A 22415-nucleotide genomic window follows, 5' to 3' on the forward strand; every position below is an offset into this window, starting at 1 on the left:
ACGTAGGTCGAACGTCTTTCTAATTGGAAAGTCGCATGCAACAACATGTACCGAGCAAAATCAGGAATGGAACATTCTTACCAACCGACGCTGTAAACAACATATATGGATCCGCTATAACGGAACACTTTATTAAATACCGGGATTGTGCAACGAACTTCAGCATCGACTCTTTCTCCGTATTGAGTCGAGCTCACTCCGTATATCATCTAAAAGTCGTGGAGACTGTTCACGTTCATCTTAGGAAGCCTTCCCTTTTGTAAGCAAAAGAACTGCATGTTGGGTTTGAACCTGATAAGCCTCTAAAATTCATCCCAATATGATTGCTCTTGTTCCCGTCTCTTTTTTTTTTTTTTTTAGATTTTATCATTAAGGAAAACAAATTACTAAAAAATAAATCCCTCGATTCCAATTTTGATGAATGAGGGTGAAACATGTCAATTGATTCGTTTTTATTTTATTTTTCCTCTATTTCGCTACTTTTATTTTTTAGTCGCTATCCATTTTCCTGTTCTCCTCGGTCTTTTTTTTAAATATAAAATGAATTCCGAAGAAATACGTCTTCCCTTCATGATTGCTTTAATATATATATATGTATATATATATATATATATGCTTTGAGAAAAAATAGAAAAAACCGAATAAAATTATTAAAATAATCAACGTTTCGTCCTTATTTCAGAGGACATATTCAGGATATTGAAGTAAAAATGCAAGAAAAGAAAAAGTCATAGATCATACGAAAAAGAGAACAGTTTTTGAATTTAGGGCGTTACCATTCCTTATATCTCTTCTGTGTTCGTAAAGTCTTAATTTCAATTTTCGCTGTGTTTCTCCTATGTACGCTTGTTGACAATTGTTACATGGGATGGAATATATACCGGCGTCGGATGTGAGGGTTTTGGGAGAATGTTTGGTAGTTTTTAATGTATGTTTTATTGTTGTGGAAGTTGTTTGTATCAAGTGAAAACCAAGTCTATTAAGAGTGTCGTAGATTTTTGTATTTTTGGTGTAGGTGGGAATGAAAAGATGTCTGTTTAGTAGTGAGGTATTTATTTTATTTTTCTGTCTGTTTATATTATAGTGTATATTTGTAGCTTTTTCTTTGCGTAAGAAATGAAATAGAAGAGATATAAGGAACGGTAACGCCCTAAATGCACTCTTTTGTCATTGTGCAGAACACGATCACTCGTTTAATTTAGATCATGCGAAAATTATTAAATACGTGATAGATAGAGCCAAAAGAAAACTTTTAGAATCAGCACTAATATTAAATACTAATACTATTACGCAAAGAAAAGGCTTCTACCATGTAGCCCCTAGCATAAGGAAAATAATAATCAGAGAACAAAATATCAAAACAGATCCTGGCTAACCGTTTTTCCTTAAATACTTCAACAAAATGAATAAGTTTACAGAAAAAAAGTGTACATATTTATTTAACGTATTTTTAAAAGTGTATATATAGACATTGAACAACCCAACCTTCCCATACGCACACATATGTTTGTCCTTCCCGACATGGGTAGGATTAAAAACTGTTCTCTTTTTCGTATGCTCTATGAATTTTTCTTTTCTTGCATTTTTACTTCAATATCCTGAAGATGTCCTCTGAAATAAGGACGAAACGTTGTTTATTTTAATAATTTCATTCGGTTTTTATATTTTTTTTACAAAACATAACGTAAACCACCGCTGGTATATATATATATATATATATATATATATATATATATATATATATATATATATATATATATATATATATAGCTGATTGACTAACTACAATCTCGATAGAAGAGGAGCATATGAAAACGATAAACAACCACAGAATTCGCGCATAAGCCTGAAGAGTCCTAGAGTGGATAAAACGCAGAATATTCAGTGTAGCTTAATCGCCACATATATTTTATAAATTACTATATATATATATATATATATATATATATATATATATATATATAATTATTTCATTCAATCACATAAATTAATATACAAAGATATAATTTATACAGAAATTTTCAGTATTTACGCCAATAGTGCTCGATACATTATGATTATGAAAATGAATTTAGCAATTAAGCTACACATAATATATCGCGTTTCATTCTTGTGAGAATTCGTCAGGCTTATGCCTGAGCCTGGCGAATTCTCACGAGAATCGAACGCGGGATATTCTGTGTAGCTTAATTGCCATACATATTTTCATATTTTATATATATATATATATATATATATATATATATATATATATATATATATATATATATATATATATAAAGCTGAACGTCTCTATGTGTGTCTGGTCACGAATAGGCTCCTGTATGGTTGACTATTATAGAAAAATGATCACATATAATCATAGAGGATGTATCGAGATACAGGAATGGGTGTATTTGATCTGGCATAATGATGATTCATTAAAAGTGTGGGGTCTGCGTACGCGCCTGGTCCAAAAATATGGAAATAAAAAAATTAAAAATTATAAAAAAAGTTTCCAAGTGTTTTTGATATAGATGTACATAGGAATACTTTGATAAGTATGTTTCAACTTAAATAGGGATGTTATAATAAAATTGTGGGGTCTGCGTTCGCACCTGGCCTCCATATAATGGAAATAGGCACAGACTTTAATAAAGACTTTTCATATCTATAAGCGTAAGTATACTTTGATAATTATGTTTCAGTTTGAAGAAATATGGTATAATAAAATTATGGGATGTTCGTTCGCGCCTGACCTCCATAGAATGGAAATATGCCACAAAGTTTAACAAGGTTTTTTAATATAGATCCACAGAATATTGTGATAAGTGTTTCAGTGTGAACAGGTATGGTATAATAAATTATGGGGTTTATCTTTTTTATTTTTACTTTCATCATATTTTGCTTTGGTTTTGATACCCCCAGATTCGAAGCTATCTCTTTACAACCCTTCCTTTTCATAACCTATCATACTTTCATAAATCAGAGTCCATTTCCTGTAAGCTGTTTTTAAACCGAATCAACGACGCGTACTTTTGCTAGTATATATATATATATATATATATATATATATATATATATATATATATATATATATATATATTGAAATAAAGAATTAGCTACATGGTTTAAAACCGACGAAGACTCCCTTTGCAGTAGCTACTACAGCGCGGTATATGGAAGGGCTCCACTTCACTTTAGTATTACTCCACTTGCTCTTGATTCTTCCCTTATAATGTTTAGAAAAGTAATATTTAATACCAATTTTAAATCTTTGGCATTACTCAACTAAACATTTAACCTCGATCACTACCCATCATGAGCGGATATCTTTACAACTATGCCAAATTGGTCGGTAAGAATAAAAGATATTGGTAGGGAGGGAGCTTGTTATGATAATTATATTTCAAATAAACGTTCTATTTGTAGATTGTGATGAGGCTTTATGGGATGATTGGGAAATACAAGATTGGGCGAAAGAAATGGCCAGAGAAACAACCAGTGGTGGAATTGGTTTGTCGGTAAGTTCATTTCTTTACTTTCATTTCTTCGTTAATTAATGTACTAACATAAATTATTTGATGATTTCGTCTATAAATTGGCAATTCAATCAAAAGTGAATTTATCTGAAATTAAAGAATAAAAATTACGGGAATACGTATTTTTTATTTTAAAATTTTCTCATGCATTATCTTGCTTTTAAATTTCAGGGTGTCCCTGAAAAAGATGGAGAAGGTGGCTTTAATACGATCGATGATTTAGTGATGGTGCTCTCTGCCGTCATATACACATGCAGCGCTGGTCATGCGGCCGTGAATTTCCTTCAATATGCCGAATACGCTTTTCCACCAAATTATCCGGCACAGATACGTGGAGAACTCATCAGAGACAAAGTATAATTTTGTTGTATTTTATGTATTTTGCTAAACAAAGATAAGAATAATAATAGATTGGTAAAACAAAACCAACACCAAGAATATCAAATTTTGTCATACTGTTATATACAAGAAAGTCTACTCGGCATTTTCCGGGAGTGATAATAGTAGTATTACAGTATTACATATGAAAAATGATATATAGACAAGGTATAATAATGAGGTTTTGTAGAATGTACATGTTTTCTACATATGTTGTTAATAGCTGTCTCGTCCGCCGCATTCTGTTGTATTGCTATAAAACTAAGGAGATGAGGCCAGGCGACATACCAAAGCTTCAGATGTTCAATCACTACTGTTTATGTCGTATCATTAAATACCACTGTTCGTCCTCTCTGCTGCAAGGTCTCTTCTAAGGATATCTTTGCTGGTTTGGTCAAGCTCTTTGTTGACATCTAGTTTATTTAATCCGCAAAGTTATTGTACCAACCACTCTAGGGAGATGACAAAACGACACACGCTTGATATAAAGTGGTCAAACAGGATACACAACTGATGCTGGACACTCACTGCTATAATGCCCGCAGCTGGAACCGTGATTGGCTAACACTGGCAGCTATTACTGCTGTGCACCGTCTTTAACATTGCGCAGCTATAAATGAATGTGAAATGACATCACCGGTAGAAAAAAGAAGAGTATAAAGAGAAGAAAGTGACCTATTACGCGAGAGACGTGGATAATTTATAAAAAAGGAGTCGATTCTTTGGAAGCTAAACTCTTCAATATATAAATATATATGAAATGCGTCGCTACTTCGCCACAGTACATTTATTAGGGACACGGGCTCCAGTCTCCGTTATTTTACTGGGTCGGCAATGGTTCCCACTAACCACCGTAGTTTAATATTTTTTTTACAGTTGGGGTGAAGACCATACTTCCACCGGGCAATACCGGTACACGGGTCTTGCTAGTACCTATAATATATTCGAAATCAATGTTAATTATTTTTCTACATACAAACACTAATGTTTCACTGAAATAAATGTTGTTTAATTTGTAGTTTGTGATGGTGTTTCATAGGATGATTTAGAAATACAAGATTGTGGTGGATGTGATAATTACTCTCTCTCTCTCGCTCTCTCTCTCTCTCTCTCTCTCTATATATATATATATATATATATATTTACTGTGTGTATATATATACATATATATACAGTAATTATATATATATATATATATATATATATATATATATATATATACTAGCAGAAGTACCCGTCGTTGACTGGGTTCAAAAACAGCCTACAGAAAATGGATTGATGAAAGTATGATAGGTTATGAAAATGAGGGAGTTATAAAGAGATAGGTTTTGATACTCAAACATTTTACCCTCAGTCAAAAAGTGATGAAAATAAATATAATTTTCTCGAAAAAATATTTTTTTATATCAACTTTGTTTCCATTCGTAGCCAAGAGTGACCAACAAAATGATGTTTCCTTACAAAGAGAAAATGTTATATATATAATAATATAAATATACAAGAAATAAATGTTACCATAGTCAATAAAAGTTACTTTTATCGTAGAAAAGTTCATTGGTTTGTATTTTTAAATAGTTTGTAAAAAAAAAAAAAAAATTAATTCACGAACCGGTTAAAAAAATCAAAATGGCAGCGACTTTGAATGGAAAGCCCCGTTTTCAATTTGAAGGAGGGACACCTGAGCATTCTGTGTTGTCAATTTAAGAGAGTTACGTCAACGTAAGGAATATTTATAAACATATTTTAATATTTTCCGTTATTTTGTGCTTGAGGAATATTCGATTATGGCATGTGTAGTGTATATAAAAATTCATTTAAGTAGTTATCACCTCAAATTTCGTTTTAATTTCGGTTCGCTTTAATTATTTCAAGTAAAGAGCACTAAAAACTATTTAAAAACAAATAAAAAACATGAACTGAACTTTTATTGACTATGGTAACATTTATTTCTTGTATATTTATTTTTCGGGTAGTCGTTTGTTGGCTTTTCTGCTAAACACTCTTACTAAATAATATCGACGAAATATCGAAAAACAAAGAAAAAAAAACAGTTTTGAAAAATAATGAAGCCTTACTTACTTTAGTAAAATAATCCGAAACAGCAAAATGGGATATTAAAAAAGTAAACACGTAATTACTTTAGGGTTTTACAGCAAAGAATCGATATAAATATGAATAAGAAGAAAATGGCACCCTTTTCAAGCAGAACAGCTTCGTTTTAGTTTTACAGTATTGAACGGTGTAGTATTGCGCCGTCGGATTCAGGGTTGTACTATTGTAATATAAAGAACACGCAGAAAGGGTTATAATTAACTGTATTCCTTCTAGTACACTGACAGAAAAAGCTTAAATAGATATATAAATAAAAATAAAAAAGGTATGTAAATGTTTTTAAAAAGACCTGTAATCATGTGAGCAGGAGTTTTTCTATCTTTTGACAAGATAAAAAGTAACATTCTTATTTTTTGTTATTCATCTATTTCCGAAAAAGTGCCACGTGCAAGTGGAGAAGGAAAAAAGAGTTATGCGCAATTTGTGTCAAGAATTGTCTAAAGTTCCGATATTTTTTTTTACTTTCACTTTAATAAGTACGTGAATTAATAGGTGAATTTATTCGACACAATATTATTCAACTCAAAAAAATAAATAAAAGCTTATGTGAATTAAGACTACAGTTAAGGTGTTATTGTGGACCCTCGCCCTTTTTAAAAAAAACCTTGTTAAACTTTGAAACATATTTACATTCTATGGTGGTCAGGCGCGAACGAAAACCAAATAATTTTATTATACAATATTTCTTCAAGCTGAAACAATTATCAAAGTATACTTACTTACGAAAATGGATATGAAAAGTCTTTGTCAAAGTTTATGCCATATATTGTTACATGATCATTATTATATTGTTACACGATCATTATAATATTATTACATGATCATTATTATATTTTTACATGATCATTATTATATTTTTACATGAACATTATTATATTGTTACATGATCATTATTATATTGTTACATGATCATTATTATATTATTACATGATCATTATTATATTTTTACATGATCATTATTATATTATTACATGATCATTATTATATTGTTACATGATCATTATTATATTATTACATGATCATTATTATATTTTTACATGATCATTATTATATGGTTACATGATTATTATTATATTGTTACATGATCATTATTATCTTGTTACATGATCATTATTATATTATTACATGATCATTATTATATTATTACATGAACATTATTATATTGTTACATGATCATTATTATATTGTTACATGATCATTATTATATTTTTACATGATCATTATTATATTTTTACATGAACATTATTATATTGTTACATGATCATTATTATATTGTTACATGATCATTATTATATTATTACATGATCATTATTATATTATTACATGATCATTATTATATTGTTACATGACCATTATTATATAGTTACATAATCATTATTATATTGTTACATGATCATTATTATATTATTACATGATCATTATTATATTGTTACATGATCATTATTATATTATTACAGGATCATTACTATATAGTTACATGATCATTATTATATATATATTTTTTTTATTACATTTTCACCCCAAACAAGGCAAATTGCCACTTTGGTGTAGGGGGCTACTATCAGGGGCAACAACTACTGGGGTACTATGTAGGGATTTGGGCAGCAAGATGTCGGTTCACGTTACACTTGAACTTCTGCACGCCAGTACTGTTGGAGAAGCAGGGACCTGGACTGGAATTCCAGAGTCTAGCGGTTCTGGGGAAGAAACTATTGGAGTTAAAAGATCTTTTACATCTAGGGATCTCTACAGTGTGGGGGTGGGATTTAGCAGCCTGTCGGATTTGTCGAGGGTGCTCACGTCGTGGGGGTACAAGTGATTGCAGTTCGTTAGAGCATTCACCACTAAAATACTTGTAGAAAAGGCAGAGGGATGCAACATTTCTTCGATGGGACAGAGGCTGAAGCTTAGATTCCAGTCCAGGGCCTATCAGGTTTGCGACTCTCTTTTGAACCTTGTCAAGGAGCGAGAGACTAGTAGCAGATGCACCAGCCCAGATGCGGCAGCAATACTCCATACATAGGCAAATGGTGGCCTTATAGAAGTACAGGATACTTTCGGGTGTTAGTAGTTTTCTAGCACGGTAGAGAGAGCCCACCTTTCTTGCAGCGGCCCTGGCAATGCCTTCAATGTAATTGTTCCAACTCATGTTTCCTGTGAACGTTAGGCCAAGGAGTTTGAAAGATGGACTCTCAGATAAAGAGTAGTTGGCCATTGCTATGGGTGGTAGAGAGTGTTTCTTGTAATTATTGAATGAAACTAGTTTAGTCTTGGCAGCATTGAATGTGACCAACCACTTTTGTCCCCATTCCACTACAGATTGGAGGTCTTCATCTAGTGTTTCTGCCATTCTTTTAGAAATGTGTTCATTCGTCTTCCTGTCGTGCCTGCCATAGAGTGTAATGTCATCATTATATATACTCATCTCAGAGGCAATTTTGTTGGGGAGGTCATTTATGAATATCAGGAACAATAGAGGTCCAAGGATAGAAACCTGGGGCACCTCCGCATTTATATCATATTGTTTAGATGTACGACCGTCGAGGACAACCTGGATTTTTCTCTTATCTAAGAAGGATTTAATTATGTTAAGTATTCTACCAGTGATACCGCATGATCTGATTTTCCTGAGGAGACCCTCATGCCATACCCTGTCAAAAGCCTTAAATATATCTAGAGCTACCGCTCTGCCTTCCCCCGCGTTGTCCAGTGAATGGTATATACGTTCAGAGATCACAGTTAGGATGTCTGCTGTGGAACGGGCTTGTCTAAATCCATATTGTTTGTGAGTCAGTAATTTAGCATCTGTAAGATGATGGACTAGAACATGGTTAATTATGGTCTCAAATATTTTGGCAAAAAGTGGGAGGAGGCTAATGGGGCGATAATTTGATGGGTCTGTCCTTTCGCCAGAATTCTTGAATACTGGTACAACAGAAGCAGTTTTCCAACAGCCCGGAAAGCAAGCTTCATTAAGGCATTTGTTGTAGAGTTTGGAGAGAACTGGAGCTACTTCGACTGAGCACTTTTTTAATAGCACAGCTGGGATAAGATCGGGTCCACATGCTTTTGAGGTGTCAAGGTTTTTTATGATAGCATGCACCTGAGCAGGGGTGGTTTTCAGATCGTCTAGTGTGGCGTCTGTCCGCATAGGAAAGTCAGGTAGGGGGTGGTTGGAAGGGTCCAGTGTGGAGTTGGAGGCAAACCGACTGCCAAGCATGTTAGCCTTGTCGGTTGCTGAGGAGACAACCTCGTGATTGTTGGTTAGTGGGGGAATTGTTGATTGCCCATTATTTACTACACTGTTGTAGATTTTCCAGAAGTCTCGAGTTCTTAGTTTTTGTGCTTCGATGCGCTTTTTAGTGGTTTCCGTAAATTCTCTCTTAGTTGTCGCTATTTCTTTCTTAACGTTATTTCTAGCTTCAGTCTGTTTGAACTGGATTTATTACACGATCATTATTCTATTATTACATGATCATTATTATATTATTACATGATCATTATTATATTGTTACCTGATCATTATTATATTATTACATGATCATTATTATATTTTTACATGATCATTATTATATTGTTACCTGATCATTATTATATTATTACATGATTATTATTATCTTGTTACATGATCATTATTATATATTACATGATCATTATTATATTATTAAATGATAATTATTATATTATTACATGATCATTATTATAGTATTACATGAACATTATTATATTTCTACATGATCATTATAATATTGTTACATGATCATTATTATATTATTACATGATCATTATTATATTGTTACATGATCATTATTATATTGTTACATGATCATTATTATATTATTACATGAACATTATTATATTATTACATGAACATTATTATATTGTTACATGATCATTATTATATTATTACATGAACATTATTATATTATTACATGTGCTTGGGATCGTTTACTATCTTTATTATATTTTTGCCTGATCAGCTAGTATTTTTGTTGATTTTTTTTTTTTTGGTAATTGTAATTTCATTATTTTATAATTGACCGGATCTCTCATCATAAATTAGTACACACATACAAAATGGGTTGTATTGCCATGATTGAAAAAACACATTACCTGAAAGTTCATCGTTCAAACTCCCCGAATTGACATTCACAGGCAACTTTAATTTTAACGAATAAAATAAAAATATTGCCAAGCCTTATTCTTTTACAGTGCTAGACAGATAGTGCCTTTCTCTTAGACAGGGTCCCAAAACGTTTCAGACCTAAATGGTCCCGCGCTATTACTTGGCTCCAGCCCCAGTCCCATCGCTGCAGTTTTGCAGTCCTGTGTTTGTTTGGTTTTACAAGTACGATAATGAATTGTGCTCTGACCAGCCATCTGCAATTGTGCCCCCCTCGAAGTAAATACTCCCGACAAAAGCGACCATCAGCAAGATCCTGAAAAGTCTTCAATTTTAATAGTTGCTTCCCTCTAGCAAGACATTGGAATTTTATTCTTCTATACTGCTTCCCGGTTATACCAACATGTAGAAATTTAAATGTGATGTTAATAGTCATCTTGCTGCTCATCTGCTTACATAATCCCCCGGTGCACATGATCCTAAATCGTAGCCCCTTGCGTATTATTGGCAATATGCATTTTGGGGGGCAAATAAAAAGTAAAATTCAATACGATATTTAAAAAGTGCTACTTTGGAAGTTTTGCAGTTTTGCATTGCCGTTATATAATCGCGGCATTGTCCGGCAGCTGATATAAGCAACCTGAATATGCAAAGCTCTGATCAAGTGTTTAAACGCCAGAAAAAAGAACAACATTTATCGTATGTAAAGAAAATGAATAAAAATGGAAATGCAATAAATAAGAATATAACATCAACTTACTTTAAATTTCATGAATACATATTTTTATAACTGAAAATATTTTTTAAGTATTTTCTATAGAAGAATAGTTTATGTCTTTCTTTTTTTAGAAAAAGATTTTAAGAATGGTTGTTGAAATGTTTTAAGAATTTTTGTAAAATTTTTTTCGTGAGAAAATATTTTTTGTAAGTAAATCTTTTTCTTCGTATTATTTTTAAAAATGATTTTTAAGCAATATTTGTGGAAGGAGAATTTTTTTATACTTAAATTCTTCTCTTTTTGTTTTATGGATAAGGGACCATACTATTTCCTTATGAATATCTTCTGTCGACTGAAGTCCATTCGGGGCCGGCAAAGACTGATGGGAAACGGCTGGGGAAAATGGAACCGACCATTTTCACATTTTTGTTTTGTCTCCTTCCACATGCTCGCCATATTATGTATAGTAGCCTTCATCGTAGGGTCTACGACATAAAGGCTGTTGTTCACCTTTAGGTGTTGGAAGCCTTCTCTTTCCACTTAACTGTAGGCTATTTAACAGCAAAATACGACGGTAATCCCCGACAGAATGTACTTAACACGGAGGAAGGTTTGTGCGTTACCGTTTTGTACTGTCAGCACAAAAGCCCTCCTTATCAATGACTCACAACTCTTCCGGGAATTACAAAAATGTTCCATGACGCAGAGAGGTATTCCATTTTTTTAATGATTAAAATTTTGTTCACGGTAAAAACCAATATTTTTCTCACAATTTATTAATTGTCGATTGCTGGAATTTTTATTGGTTAAGCTCACAGTACGTTTTCTTATGGATTTTTCATTGGATGAGTTTTAATCGTGTGATTAACGCTGGGCATATTTCGGCGTTTTACGTCAGTTGCCGGGTTATTCCAAGTCAACATATGCGGAAATGCGGGCCAATAACTGCAAAAATACTTAAAAAATTAAACTTATCTTAACTGAACGAGAGAGAGATGAGTATAGAATACGAGAGCTAAAAACCAAAGGCTATTCACGTATTGCCAATGTAAGAATTGTATTAATACATGCCCAAGATAAAACTAATACTTTATATAAAAATATAGATATATATTATAAAGTAATTTGAGAATATACTTTGTTATAAATTTTTTTACATATTTTATGTAAAAAATTTATCTCGTTGTAAGCTATTATTGATATCTCTTCCTATGTTTAAGTTTAGCAAAAGATCAAGCTATAATGCGCCACATTATTTTACTAATTTATTATTATTGTCTTTTTTTACAGGAACCGCGAACAGAACAGGACCTTCTTCAGTCGGTACCTGACGCAACCACAACTCTTAGTATTATGACAATTACTGATATTCTCAGTCAGAGAGATACTAATTCTTTGGGCAATTTCGAGACTCAGTACATTTATGATCCGAAAGCTCTCGAAATTGTAGACAAGTAAGTAACGATAGATTGTTGCCTTTAAGAATGCACAACTAATTTCGTATGAATCATCAAGTAACAATTGTTTCATTTCAATTGTTTGAGTTAGATATTAGAATTAGTTTACAGATTCTTTTTATTTAGAAGTAGTTACTCACGGGTGGAGTCAGGTAAAGGTTAGTCACATCCTAAACAAACGTAATACATTGGATTCGATACGAACCAGAATATAAACTGTCGAGTCAAACGTCAAATCTGCTATTCGTTGCGCCATTGACACTTCTATATATGTACAGAAGTGATATAGGCTTGTTCCTGTCTTAAGAGACAATGGTTACGAACAGAAACGGTACTTGTGCGGTTTGTAGTCTATACGACAAAAGCAACACTTCGATTAAAATTATAAACGATATGAAGATGTTATTTGTTAATTTCTGTTAGATAAGAGAAATCTAAAGTAATTGTAGATTCGTAATTATCTATATATCTATAAAGGTGAGAATATGCATGTGTGAGGACACTTATCAACCTATATACTCAACGAATTTTTGATATTCAGACATGTAGCGTGGTATATATTACATTCAAACATGTGAAAATATTTTTTTTTATTTCAAGTTACCTTTAACACCGGACAACACCGGGTACATCTAGTATATATATCAAGACGAGAATTTGTGTGATGACACTTCACAACCAAAAGACTTAGAAAATTCTTGATCTACAGACATAGAATTTGGTACATAGGGTATTAAGGCTTGTAAAAACGTGTTAACCGTTTTTCATCCAGAGAAATTGTTGGTAAGGAGTCAAAATTGAAAATTTAGTCCTGTGGGGGGGTCATCGAAGTTTTATATGTTTGACTAATGTTTCACGAGGTTCGAAAACGCCTTTTAAAGAACGTGTGAAGCTAGTCTAATGGTTATCGTACTCGATTCACTGGCTTTAGTTTTTCGTTTCGATCTCAGCTTGAGTATTCTTTTACTGACAAGAAGTGAAATGTTGAAAAAAAAAACATAATACTCGTATGCACATGTCTTAGTTTCTTTCAGTTTCTTTACTTCATTTTTTTAAAGGAATTTACCTTTACACTTAATACCGCTTAATGCCGAGTATATCTTCTAGTCATAAAATAATTCTGAGTATAATTTTCGTTTTCAATTTAAAATCATAATATTCCTGAATATAAAGATTTGATTAGTTTGCTTCATTTGATAAATAATTTTCTCAATAAGCCGAAAACAGAACAAACTTTCTCCAGTCGATATCCAATGCGAGTACAACCATTAATCTCATTACCATTACTAATGTTCTCAGTCTAAAGTCACAGATTCTTTGGGCAATTTTGAAGCTTAGTACATCCATAATCTGAAAGTTCAAAAAACTGGAAACAAGTAAGTGGCGATAATCGTTATTTGCCTTTGTAAATGCTCAAATATGTTCATACTAACCGAAGTATCCGCCGTTGCCAGGTTGTATTTGATATATTTGAAAACTCCGTCCTCATACATAATTATCTGATTTCCAAGCCTGAAGATAATTCTTTTCATTCCGCTGCCCTGAAATACGTTTAATTATATTTAAAATCATGCAGATATTCGCATTTATTGTTACAAAGACTTGATGCCAGAAACTGACTACCATTAGTGAGAATGAAAACTAAAATATTTCGTGTTCCAACCGCGTTCTCTAACGACGTTACTATCGAGACAAAGATAATAAAGTCTCAATATTAACACACTTGAAGAAATTAATTTTATGTGCGCATGCGCAGCAAGAAATATAAACATGTCGACTAGTAGAAACTAACATTTCGCATTTCAACATGCCATATATGTCTGTATGTGTTATGCATCAACCCAATCAAAGATTTTACACGTTATAAACCGTCCTTGATGTAAGATTACTATTTCCTCTTAATTTCCGTGTTATATTACTAGTAGTTTAAGAGTTTACCTGTTAAATATTTATACAAACGCATACATCTACTGTTTTATTTATATAGATGTAAAGTTATAAAAAAGTTTTCTGTGATAGCCTTCGATTAATAATGACGTATAATAATAGACTCTCCGGTGAAACTTTTATAATTAAGATAGAAATAGCGTTGTATCTAGTTATTTTAGAGCTTCCCCTGTACAGAGGATACAAACAATATCGGATCAGATTGGGATTCGTTTATTTAACCATTACATTTTCTTTCTATGGTCGCTTCCGGATGTAATTTCGTTTGAAGTAAGATAAAATGCCTTTGTATATTGTAATCGTTTATTGTTGTTTATTGCGAAGTTTTGTTCTGCATTTTACACTCATCATTTAACAATGTATTCTAATGTAGTATTAATGGAAAAGATGATGTAAATGTTAACTGATCTCTAAATAGGCATTAAAACTTAAAGCTAAATTTTGTTATAGACAAGATTTTGTAACCATGCTTTAAAATAAAAACACTGTACCTTCAGTATATTCGTTCCGGAAATGATTCCAGCCTTTCTTTAAAATTGGTAAGCGTCTCCTATGGCAAAGAAGTCGAACAAGAAACGCGGAAAGTGTAGTTTTAATTGCGCTCTACATTTTTTAAAATGGTTTCAGTAGCATCTTAATTAATATAACCAATGTAAAATTACAAAATTATATTTGGTAAGTGGTATGTAGTAATCTAAAAGTGCTCAACATCATAGATAGAACAAGTATGTTTAAACGCATTTTTCTATACTGTATATTCTTAAGTAGATTTGACCCAGGAAACATAATAGTAACAATAGAGCACACTATCGAATAATCGACGCCTCCGTTTAATCTCGAAAGACAAATGATACCCCTGCAAAACCGGTGTGTCAACGTTATTATGCTATACATTATCGAAGAATACAACAGTAAGCATGAAAAATATGCTTCTTTCTTTTTATCATAATAGATTTGCCTCTCATTAAGCCCCAATCATCTTGGTGATGCATCATGTTTTGACAGGCTTCAGGGACTGATCTTCACTCCTGATCTGAAATGGAATACATACATACAAATCTGTTGCCAAGATCACCGCAATCCTCTATTTTTATAAGAGCAAAGTACACCCTAAAATTGAATACTGTTGCAATACCTGAGCTTTAATCTATGCATATCCTATAAATATCACAAAAATACACTCGACTAGCTACAACTACTATCCATAATTTTCGTTCACTCTCTATTTGTGTTTAATTCTAAACGCAAATTTCCATGAATAAAGCTTCTTTGCTAGAACAGCCCGCATGTGAGAATACTGTTAGCTTAGCCTGCTTCCAAGCCGATTACATTATGGTAGCCTTCAAGTCCATTGTAAACAAGTCTTCTCAAATAATCCAAATTCTTCCGAATCTACATCATTACCGATTACTAAATAAACACCCTACATTCATTAACACTTATGCTCAAGTGGTCTTCGGACCTTCATAAGTGGTTATTACCATGTAAAAAAATTAAATGAAACAAAATAATGCAACATAAGCATATAAAGACACACTATTGCAGTCCGATTCAAGCAAAAACGTCATTTACCATTTCATATGTAACAAATGTTACTATTTAGACTTACATTACGCCGTTAGAAACAAATGATTTATAGAATTATTCATCTATTTACTAATTATGAAAATATTCTTAAGTATCAGCATTAATATACGCTTAAATCTGAAATATTTCCATAAAAGTAAAATTGTAACTTTATATATATATATTCATATATAAATATTTTTCTTTTTATCTCATCAGATTTCGAGCGGACCTTCAGGAAGCATCTATTACAATAAGGAAGAGAAACCGAGATTTAATCTTCCCATATGAAGTATTACTTCCAGAAAATATCCCGAACGCGATTAGCATCTAATAAGACAGAGAAACATATTATACTGTCAAAAACATTTTGGTTTCACGTAATAAAAACAAAAACAAGTAAATATTAGAACATAGTAAATATGTATACAAAAACGCACACATTTATATCTGATAACCAAAATGGGTACATTGTTTACAATTTAGTTATTTTCCACTTGGATTATATTGTAGTGTCACTATTTAGAATATAAAAATGTTTACCTGCAACAATTTAATAACATGCAATTATTTACACTAAAAAATTCATAAAATTTATTGCGATTATTCACACAATATAAATATATAACATTTTTCACACAATATAAATATATAACATTTTTCACACAATATAAATATATAACATTTTTCACACAATATAAATATATAACATTTTGAAATCGATGCTAATATTATTCCTTACACTGAAAACTGAATTATTTTGTGATTATATTTCAGTTTTTAACGTTAAATCTGTTAATAAACTATGATTTGTGTGAAATAAACTAATTGAAATTTGAAATGTAAAAATCATTGTTGTTCGGTGAATGGAATATGGACAGACGTAATGTCTAATTGAGCATAACGGAATTTGTAATCGTTCGGCAAATTTATTCTACCGAACGAAGGATCGTAGTTGATTATCTAATCAAGTTGCCAGAAAAGGAAGAAGCGAAAAGAAAGAGAGTGATGATTATATAAAAATTACGTTTTCGTTAACATAAATAAATAAAATAATTATTCCTTCCACTGAAAAGTTTCACATCCATATTTTGTTATTTTTAAATTGGATTTTATTACTTTTTGCATTGAACCTTTTAAACATTAATTATCCTCCGAATCTCCTAACTAAAGTTTCAGCAGTTACTGCCACCATGGTTCTTCCTATCCTGTTGTCAGAGTTCCTATCCCGTCGCGGTTGCCACCTGACAAAGGCCAGATGAATAATTGGCCGAAACGTTGTGAAACAACATCTAAGAAAGATGGGGATAATAGTCCGCAATAAAGAAAATTAATAAATAATACTCATCTCAATAATGAATTCCAATTAAATAATATATATGCTTTTAGACATTGTTTTACATTTTTAAACATTGTTTAAATGTTTTTTTTTTAATAAAGTAATTGAAATTCGAAATTTTTGTTCTAGTGTGTCTTTTTGTTTGTGAATTTTTACCTTTTTGCTTTTGTTTGTGTTGGTTTTCAAATTAAAAAAAATATTTTAAAGTCTTCTACATAGATTTAAGTCTCATATCATAATTCACAGGGACAAAATTGCTACGTTATTTAATTGTGGCAAAAAAATTTGTGGTTGAGGTGAACTCGTTTGTTAGGAGATAAAATGCATAATACTACTACTAGCCTGATGTTGTCTGCTTTTCATAATATCAAGAATTGATTATATAATGTTATGAATTGAATTTAAAAAGTTCTTAATGCTGCAACATTTAAAGTTATAAATTAATTATATTTTTACTAAAATATCTTGTCCAATTCTTTTCCAGTTTTTACAACTAGCCCTTTACTTTTCCATGTTACAGCTTAATCATATTACTGTTCATGCTCGAAGATTTTTTATTGTAATCCATGATTTTTCCAACTAGTCCTTTACTTTTCCATGTTTAAGCTTAATCATATTACTGTTCATGCTCGAATTTTTTTTATTGTAATCCATGATTTTTCCAGGTTTCCAATACATATACTTGTACTTAGTTTAATTTCAGTCTTATGTTTTGCTGCCATAAACACATATTTATAGAGAGTAGATAATACAGTGGATGTGTTATCGGCAGCTCCAGTAACTCTCGCTTCTCCTTTTTTGTCCCTCAGTCCTCATTCAAATGAGTTATTTTTCTGACTAAGGGTGAAGAAAAAGCTGCTTTAAAGGTCGGTAGTACTTGGTAAACAGTAGTGTGAGATGTCGGAAATGTTTCTGTCACTATGTCTATCCTTGTGGCCGTGTCACTAGTAAGGGTGCTGGAGGTAAACGTTTTGTCTGGGCTGACGTTATCCGCCTGATAGTCAGGGACCCGAACCTTGGATTAACCACTAAGAAGGCTGTCCTATCAGCAGGCGCAAAGTACTGGGACTGCTGTATTGCCATTTGGTGAGTTGATCTGGACCATGCAGTAGTCTCTGGTGGGACCTCTCGATGCCATACTAGTGGGTAATTGTTACGGCTTTACCTTTTCGTGTGCTACAAAAAAAAATCCTGTCTTTTTCTCTCTTAATTTCCCTTTCTGTACTGCTCTAACCAAGTATGCCGACCTATTCCACAAATCCCAAAACCTCAACATGAAATATCTCTAGAAAAAAAAATCGATTAAACCTAGAACCCCATCTTCCAATGTAGACCCCTACTACCAGGTCTCCTTCTCACACATCAGGGGTCTACGTTCCAACCTTCCAGAGGTTGAAACCCAATTACAGGAGACGAAACCGGACATATTATTTCTAAGTGAAAGTGGAATAGGGCCGACCACTTCCCTAGATGAGTTCATAATTAACGGATACTCTAATTTAACAGCTAAATCTGACACCCAAGATCGCCATGGGCATGGAATATGTGCCTACATTAAGGATGGCTTCCCGTGTGGCAGGGATATCTCTAGAGAAGATCCTCATTTACCCTACATGTGCTTCAGGGTTGCACTTGCTAACACCACTGCATTTATATTTGCCCTATAGGCCCCACAACAGCGGAGTTACTATCTTTAAGAGCATATCTGAGAAAATAGACCACATACTGTCTTCACATCCCTCGGCTAACATCCACATCTGTGGTGACTTCAACGTCAATAACGTGGAATGGCTGACCCATTCAAATAAGACAGATGATGGGGGGAGCGTTTGTCATGATTTTGCCATTACTTATGACCTCACTCAGATTGTTCGCGAACCCACCCGTATGCCCGATACACCCGGTCAATATGCAAGCCTCCTAGACCTTTTTCTCTCAACTTCCCCTGAGCTATGTTCATGTTCCGTTCATTCTCCTCTAGGATCCTCCGACCACTCCGTCGTATATGTTAAGATAAAAACGAAATGTAAGAAGCACCCAGACGTACCCCTCCACCGTACTGTATACCGATACTCTATGGCTGACTGGGATAGCGTCTGTACATTCATATCTGATTTACCTCTGCACTCCATGTTTAAAAATGAAGTGTCCTCTATAGTATCAGATCTGACCTAATGGTTTATTGTAGACATAGACCAATTCATACCATCTAAAAAATTCCAACAAAAACCTAACAGCCAGCCATGGTTCTCCCCAGTCTATTAAATCCAAAGTAGCTGATCAGCGGCTTGGTTCCCACCAGTTCTGGCAAATAACAAATAAGATCCTGAACAGAAGCGTGCGTTCTATCCCAACCATTATCAATGGACCAGAGGTCATCTCGTCAGCTTCAGACAAGGCCAAACTATTTGCCAAGAACTTTGCAGCTAATTCTACCCTATGCGACAATGACGATCAACTCCCTGTATGTCCTCCTATAACACAGGTAACATACAAATATCCGTGCAGGAGGTCGCCAAGCTAATCAAGAACCTAGATTCCAGTAAAGCAACTGGCCCAGATGGCATCCCAATTATAGTGTTAAAAAAGCTTCAACCAGAAATTGCTCCCATACTTACGAAACTATTTAAGCACTGCCTTAAGGAGAAGCGCTTTCCGACACCCTGGAAAACCTCATCAGTTTGCCCTGTATTTAAGAATTCAGGTGATAAGTCATCTCCCTCTCAGTACAGGCCAATAAGTCTCCTCTGTGTCATGAGTAAGTTGCTGGAATCCATATTAAATAGAGAAAAAGTCAACCACCTCAGCAGGAATAACAATCTTAGTGACACACAATATGGTTTCCGCTCTTCAAGATCTACCGCAGATGTGCTGACGGTTATATTCCACATGATTAGTGAATCTCTTGACAAAGGCTTCCTTTTTAGAGCAATTGCTCTTGACATATCGAAGGCCTTCGACAAGGTATTACATAAGGGTCTACTTCACAAGATTTCCAGCTATGGTATAACTGGAAATGTTTTCTCAATTATTAAATTATTTCTCTCCGATAGGCTCATAAGAGTAGTCGTAGATGGACAAAATCCAGAGGCCTGCAATATAAATGCTGGAGTCCCTCAGGGGTCCATCCTGGGCCCAACTCTCTTCCTGATCTACATCAATGACATCCCTAAACACATACTTAAATCATTCGTTGACATCTATGCTGATGACACGACCATCTACAGCAACACATCAAAGGCTGTAAATGACAAAGTTCTCTCTCTCTCCTCTGATCTCGAGCGCGTGGTTCAGTGGGGGGAAGAAGTGGCTGGTTAGCTTTAATGCATCCAAAACCAAACTCCTATCCTTACATTATCAACGCTCTGATCCCCATCTGGCATCAATTGTGATGGATGGCTCTCGTCTGGGTGAGGCCCCGTGTTTTGACAAGCTTCTGTGTTTGACCTTTACTCCTGATCTGAAATCGAACACGTACATCAAGTCTGTTGCCATGGTCGCTGGAAAGATGGTGGGATCCTTCTACCGCTCCAGAGGATATCTCACTACTGATGCAATTCTCTATCTATATAAAAGCCAAGTACGTCCAAGGATGGAATACTGTTGCCATATCTGGGCAGGAGCTGCTAAAACCAGCCTATCCTGCCTTGACAGAGTACAAAATAGACTTTGTGGCTTAGTGGGGGATGGCCTTTTCTATACCCTGCAACCACTCTCCCACAGAAGAGACGTTGCGAGCCTATCCTTGTTTTATCGTTATTTCCATGGCAGGTACACATCTGAACTCCAATCTCTGCCCCCCCTCGCCAATCTTTCACGAAAAACACCCGTCTAACTGAATCCACTGTGAAAAACATCCCCCACTCTATATATGTGCCTAAATCAAAACGTGGATTCCATGAACAAAGCTTCTTTCTTAGAACTGCACGCCTGTGGAACTCTGTTCCGTCTGCCTGCTTCCCAACGGACTAAAACTTGGATGTCTTCAAGTTCAATGTTAACAAATTCCTAATGAACCATCCCGTTAAGTAAACACTTCATCAAATCTCCACACTAACGTAATTTACTTGCAATAACTCTTATCCCTGAGTGGCTTCCGGGCCTTGATAAGTGGTGATCACTGTGTAAAAAAAAACATATGTAATAACAAGGTACAGCACTGGTCTGCTTTCAATAAAATCGCCTCAATTATCTCCCTTTGTTATGAAATAACATGCATAACAACATAACCTGAAGTTGTTGTATACTTTCGTTGTCTGCTTTTCATAATACTTGATTAGAATGCACTTTCTGTTGATATATTACAACAATGCACCTTTGCTAAAAAAGATGACGTAAAAAGCCCAGATTTGTTTATTATTGCGAACCTTTCGCTATCTAGCTAAAATAAAACATGCCATCTATATATAAAAGAGAGAATGTGTGTGAGAACAATTTTTAACCTATATACTAAACTGATTTTTGATCTACAGACTTGCAATTTTGTATATAAGATAGTCAGATATATAGAAATTTTTTTAGTTGGTTTTATCCGGGGAAAGGAGCGGCTCAGAGATCAGTGTTGGCAAATTGGTACGAGAAGGCCGTTGGATATTTATCTATTTATTAATTGGTTCAAGACTGCAAATGCGCGGTCGAGAAACATGGCAGCTTCTTTATGTTAAGAATAAATGTTTCATAGGATAGATCTTTACTTTAATGCCTTAAATTATGATCAAACTCCAACTCTCCGACTCTGACTTTCCTGACCTCTTGCCCTCAGTTCTGTTAAGTCATCATTCAAAAAGCACCGTCTCTCTAACGTGTGACCTTCCAACGTCTGCCAGCCCAAGGTTGTTTTGTTTATATTTAACCTATCTAATTTATATAAACATATTCAGCTAAAACCCATTGCTAACTTTATTCTATAAATACAGTAAATAACTTCCAATATAAACTATTTTAAGAATATCATTGAATAGATAGATAAATAGATAGACAGACAGATTAACTGATAATAACTAATTAACTTTTTAAAATGTTAATTATCTAATATGTTCACGTAAAACTCTTTTTATAGGCTAGGTTTCCTGATCATTAGAAACTGCCTCTGTAGTATCGGTTTTCGTGAACACTGGTAAAAAACTAATTCTGCAAAACGGTCATTCAATAACCAATCTATAAAAGCTGGGAAAATAATTAATAAATCTAGCGATAGTCTAACATTTTAAAAGATGCTACATTTCTCTCTGATGAACAGTATAGATTTCGGCAA

At 33.5% G+C, this 22415-nt stretch overlaps 1 protein-coding gene across 1 annotated transcript in view; it reads left to right on the plus strand.

Annotated features, from left to right (window-relative positions):
• Positions 1 to 17278, plus strand: part of LOC145277599 (allene oxide synthase-lipoxygenase protein-like) — an 88450-nt gene extending 71172 nt beyond the window's left edge. Inside the window, exons 14-17 of the mRNA XM_080129116.1 lie at positions 3412 to 3503; positions 3693 to 3875; positions 12143 to 12306; positions 16042 to 17278. Coding sequence (XP_079985242.1) covers positions 3412 to 3503; positions 3693 to 3875; positions 12143 to 12306; positions 16042 to 16156 — 554 coding nt within the window. The 3' untranslated portion in view covers positions 16157 to 17278. The remainder of the gene's footprint in view (positions 1 to 3411; positions 3504 to 3692; positions 3876 to 12142; positions 12307 to 16041) is intronic.
• Positions 17279 to 22415: the final 5137 nt, after the last annotated feature.

Source organism: Euprymna scolopes, chromosome 6 (assembly GCF_053919585.1).
Source record: "Euprymna scolopes isolate OS-2025 chromosome 6, ASM5391958v1, whole genome shotgun sequence".
NCBI classification, from domain to species: domain Eukaryota; kingdom Metazoa; phylum Mollusca; class Cephalopoda; order Sepiida; family Sepiolidae; genus Euprymna; species Euprymna scolopes.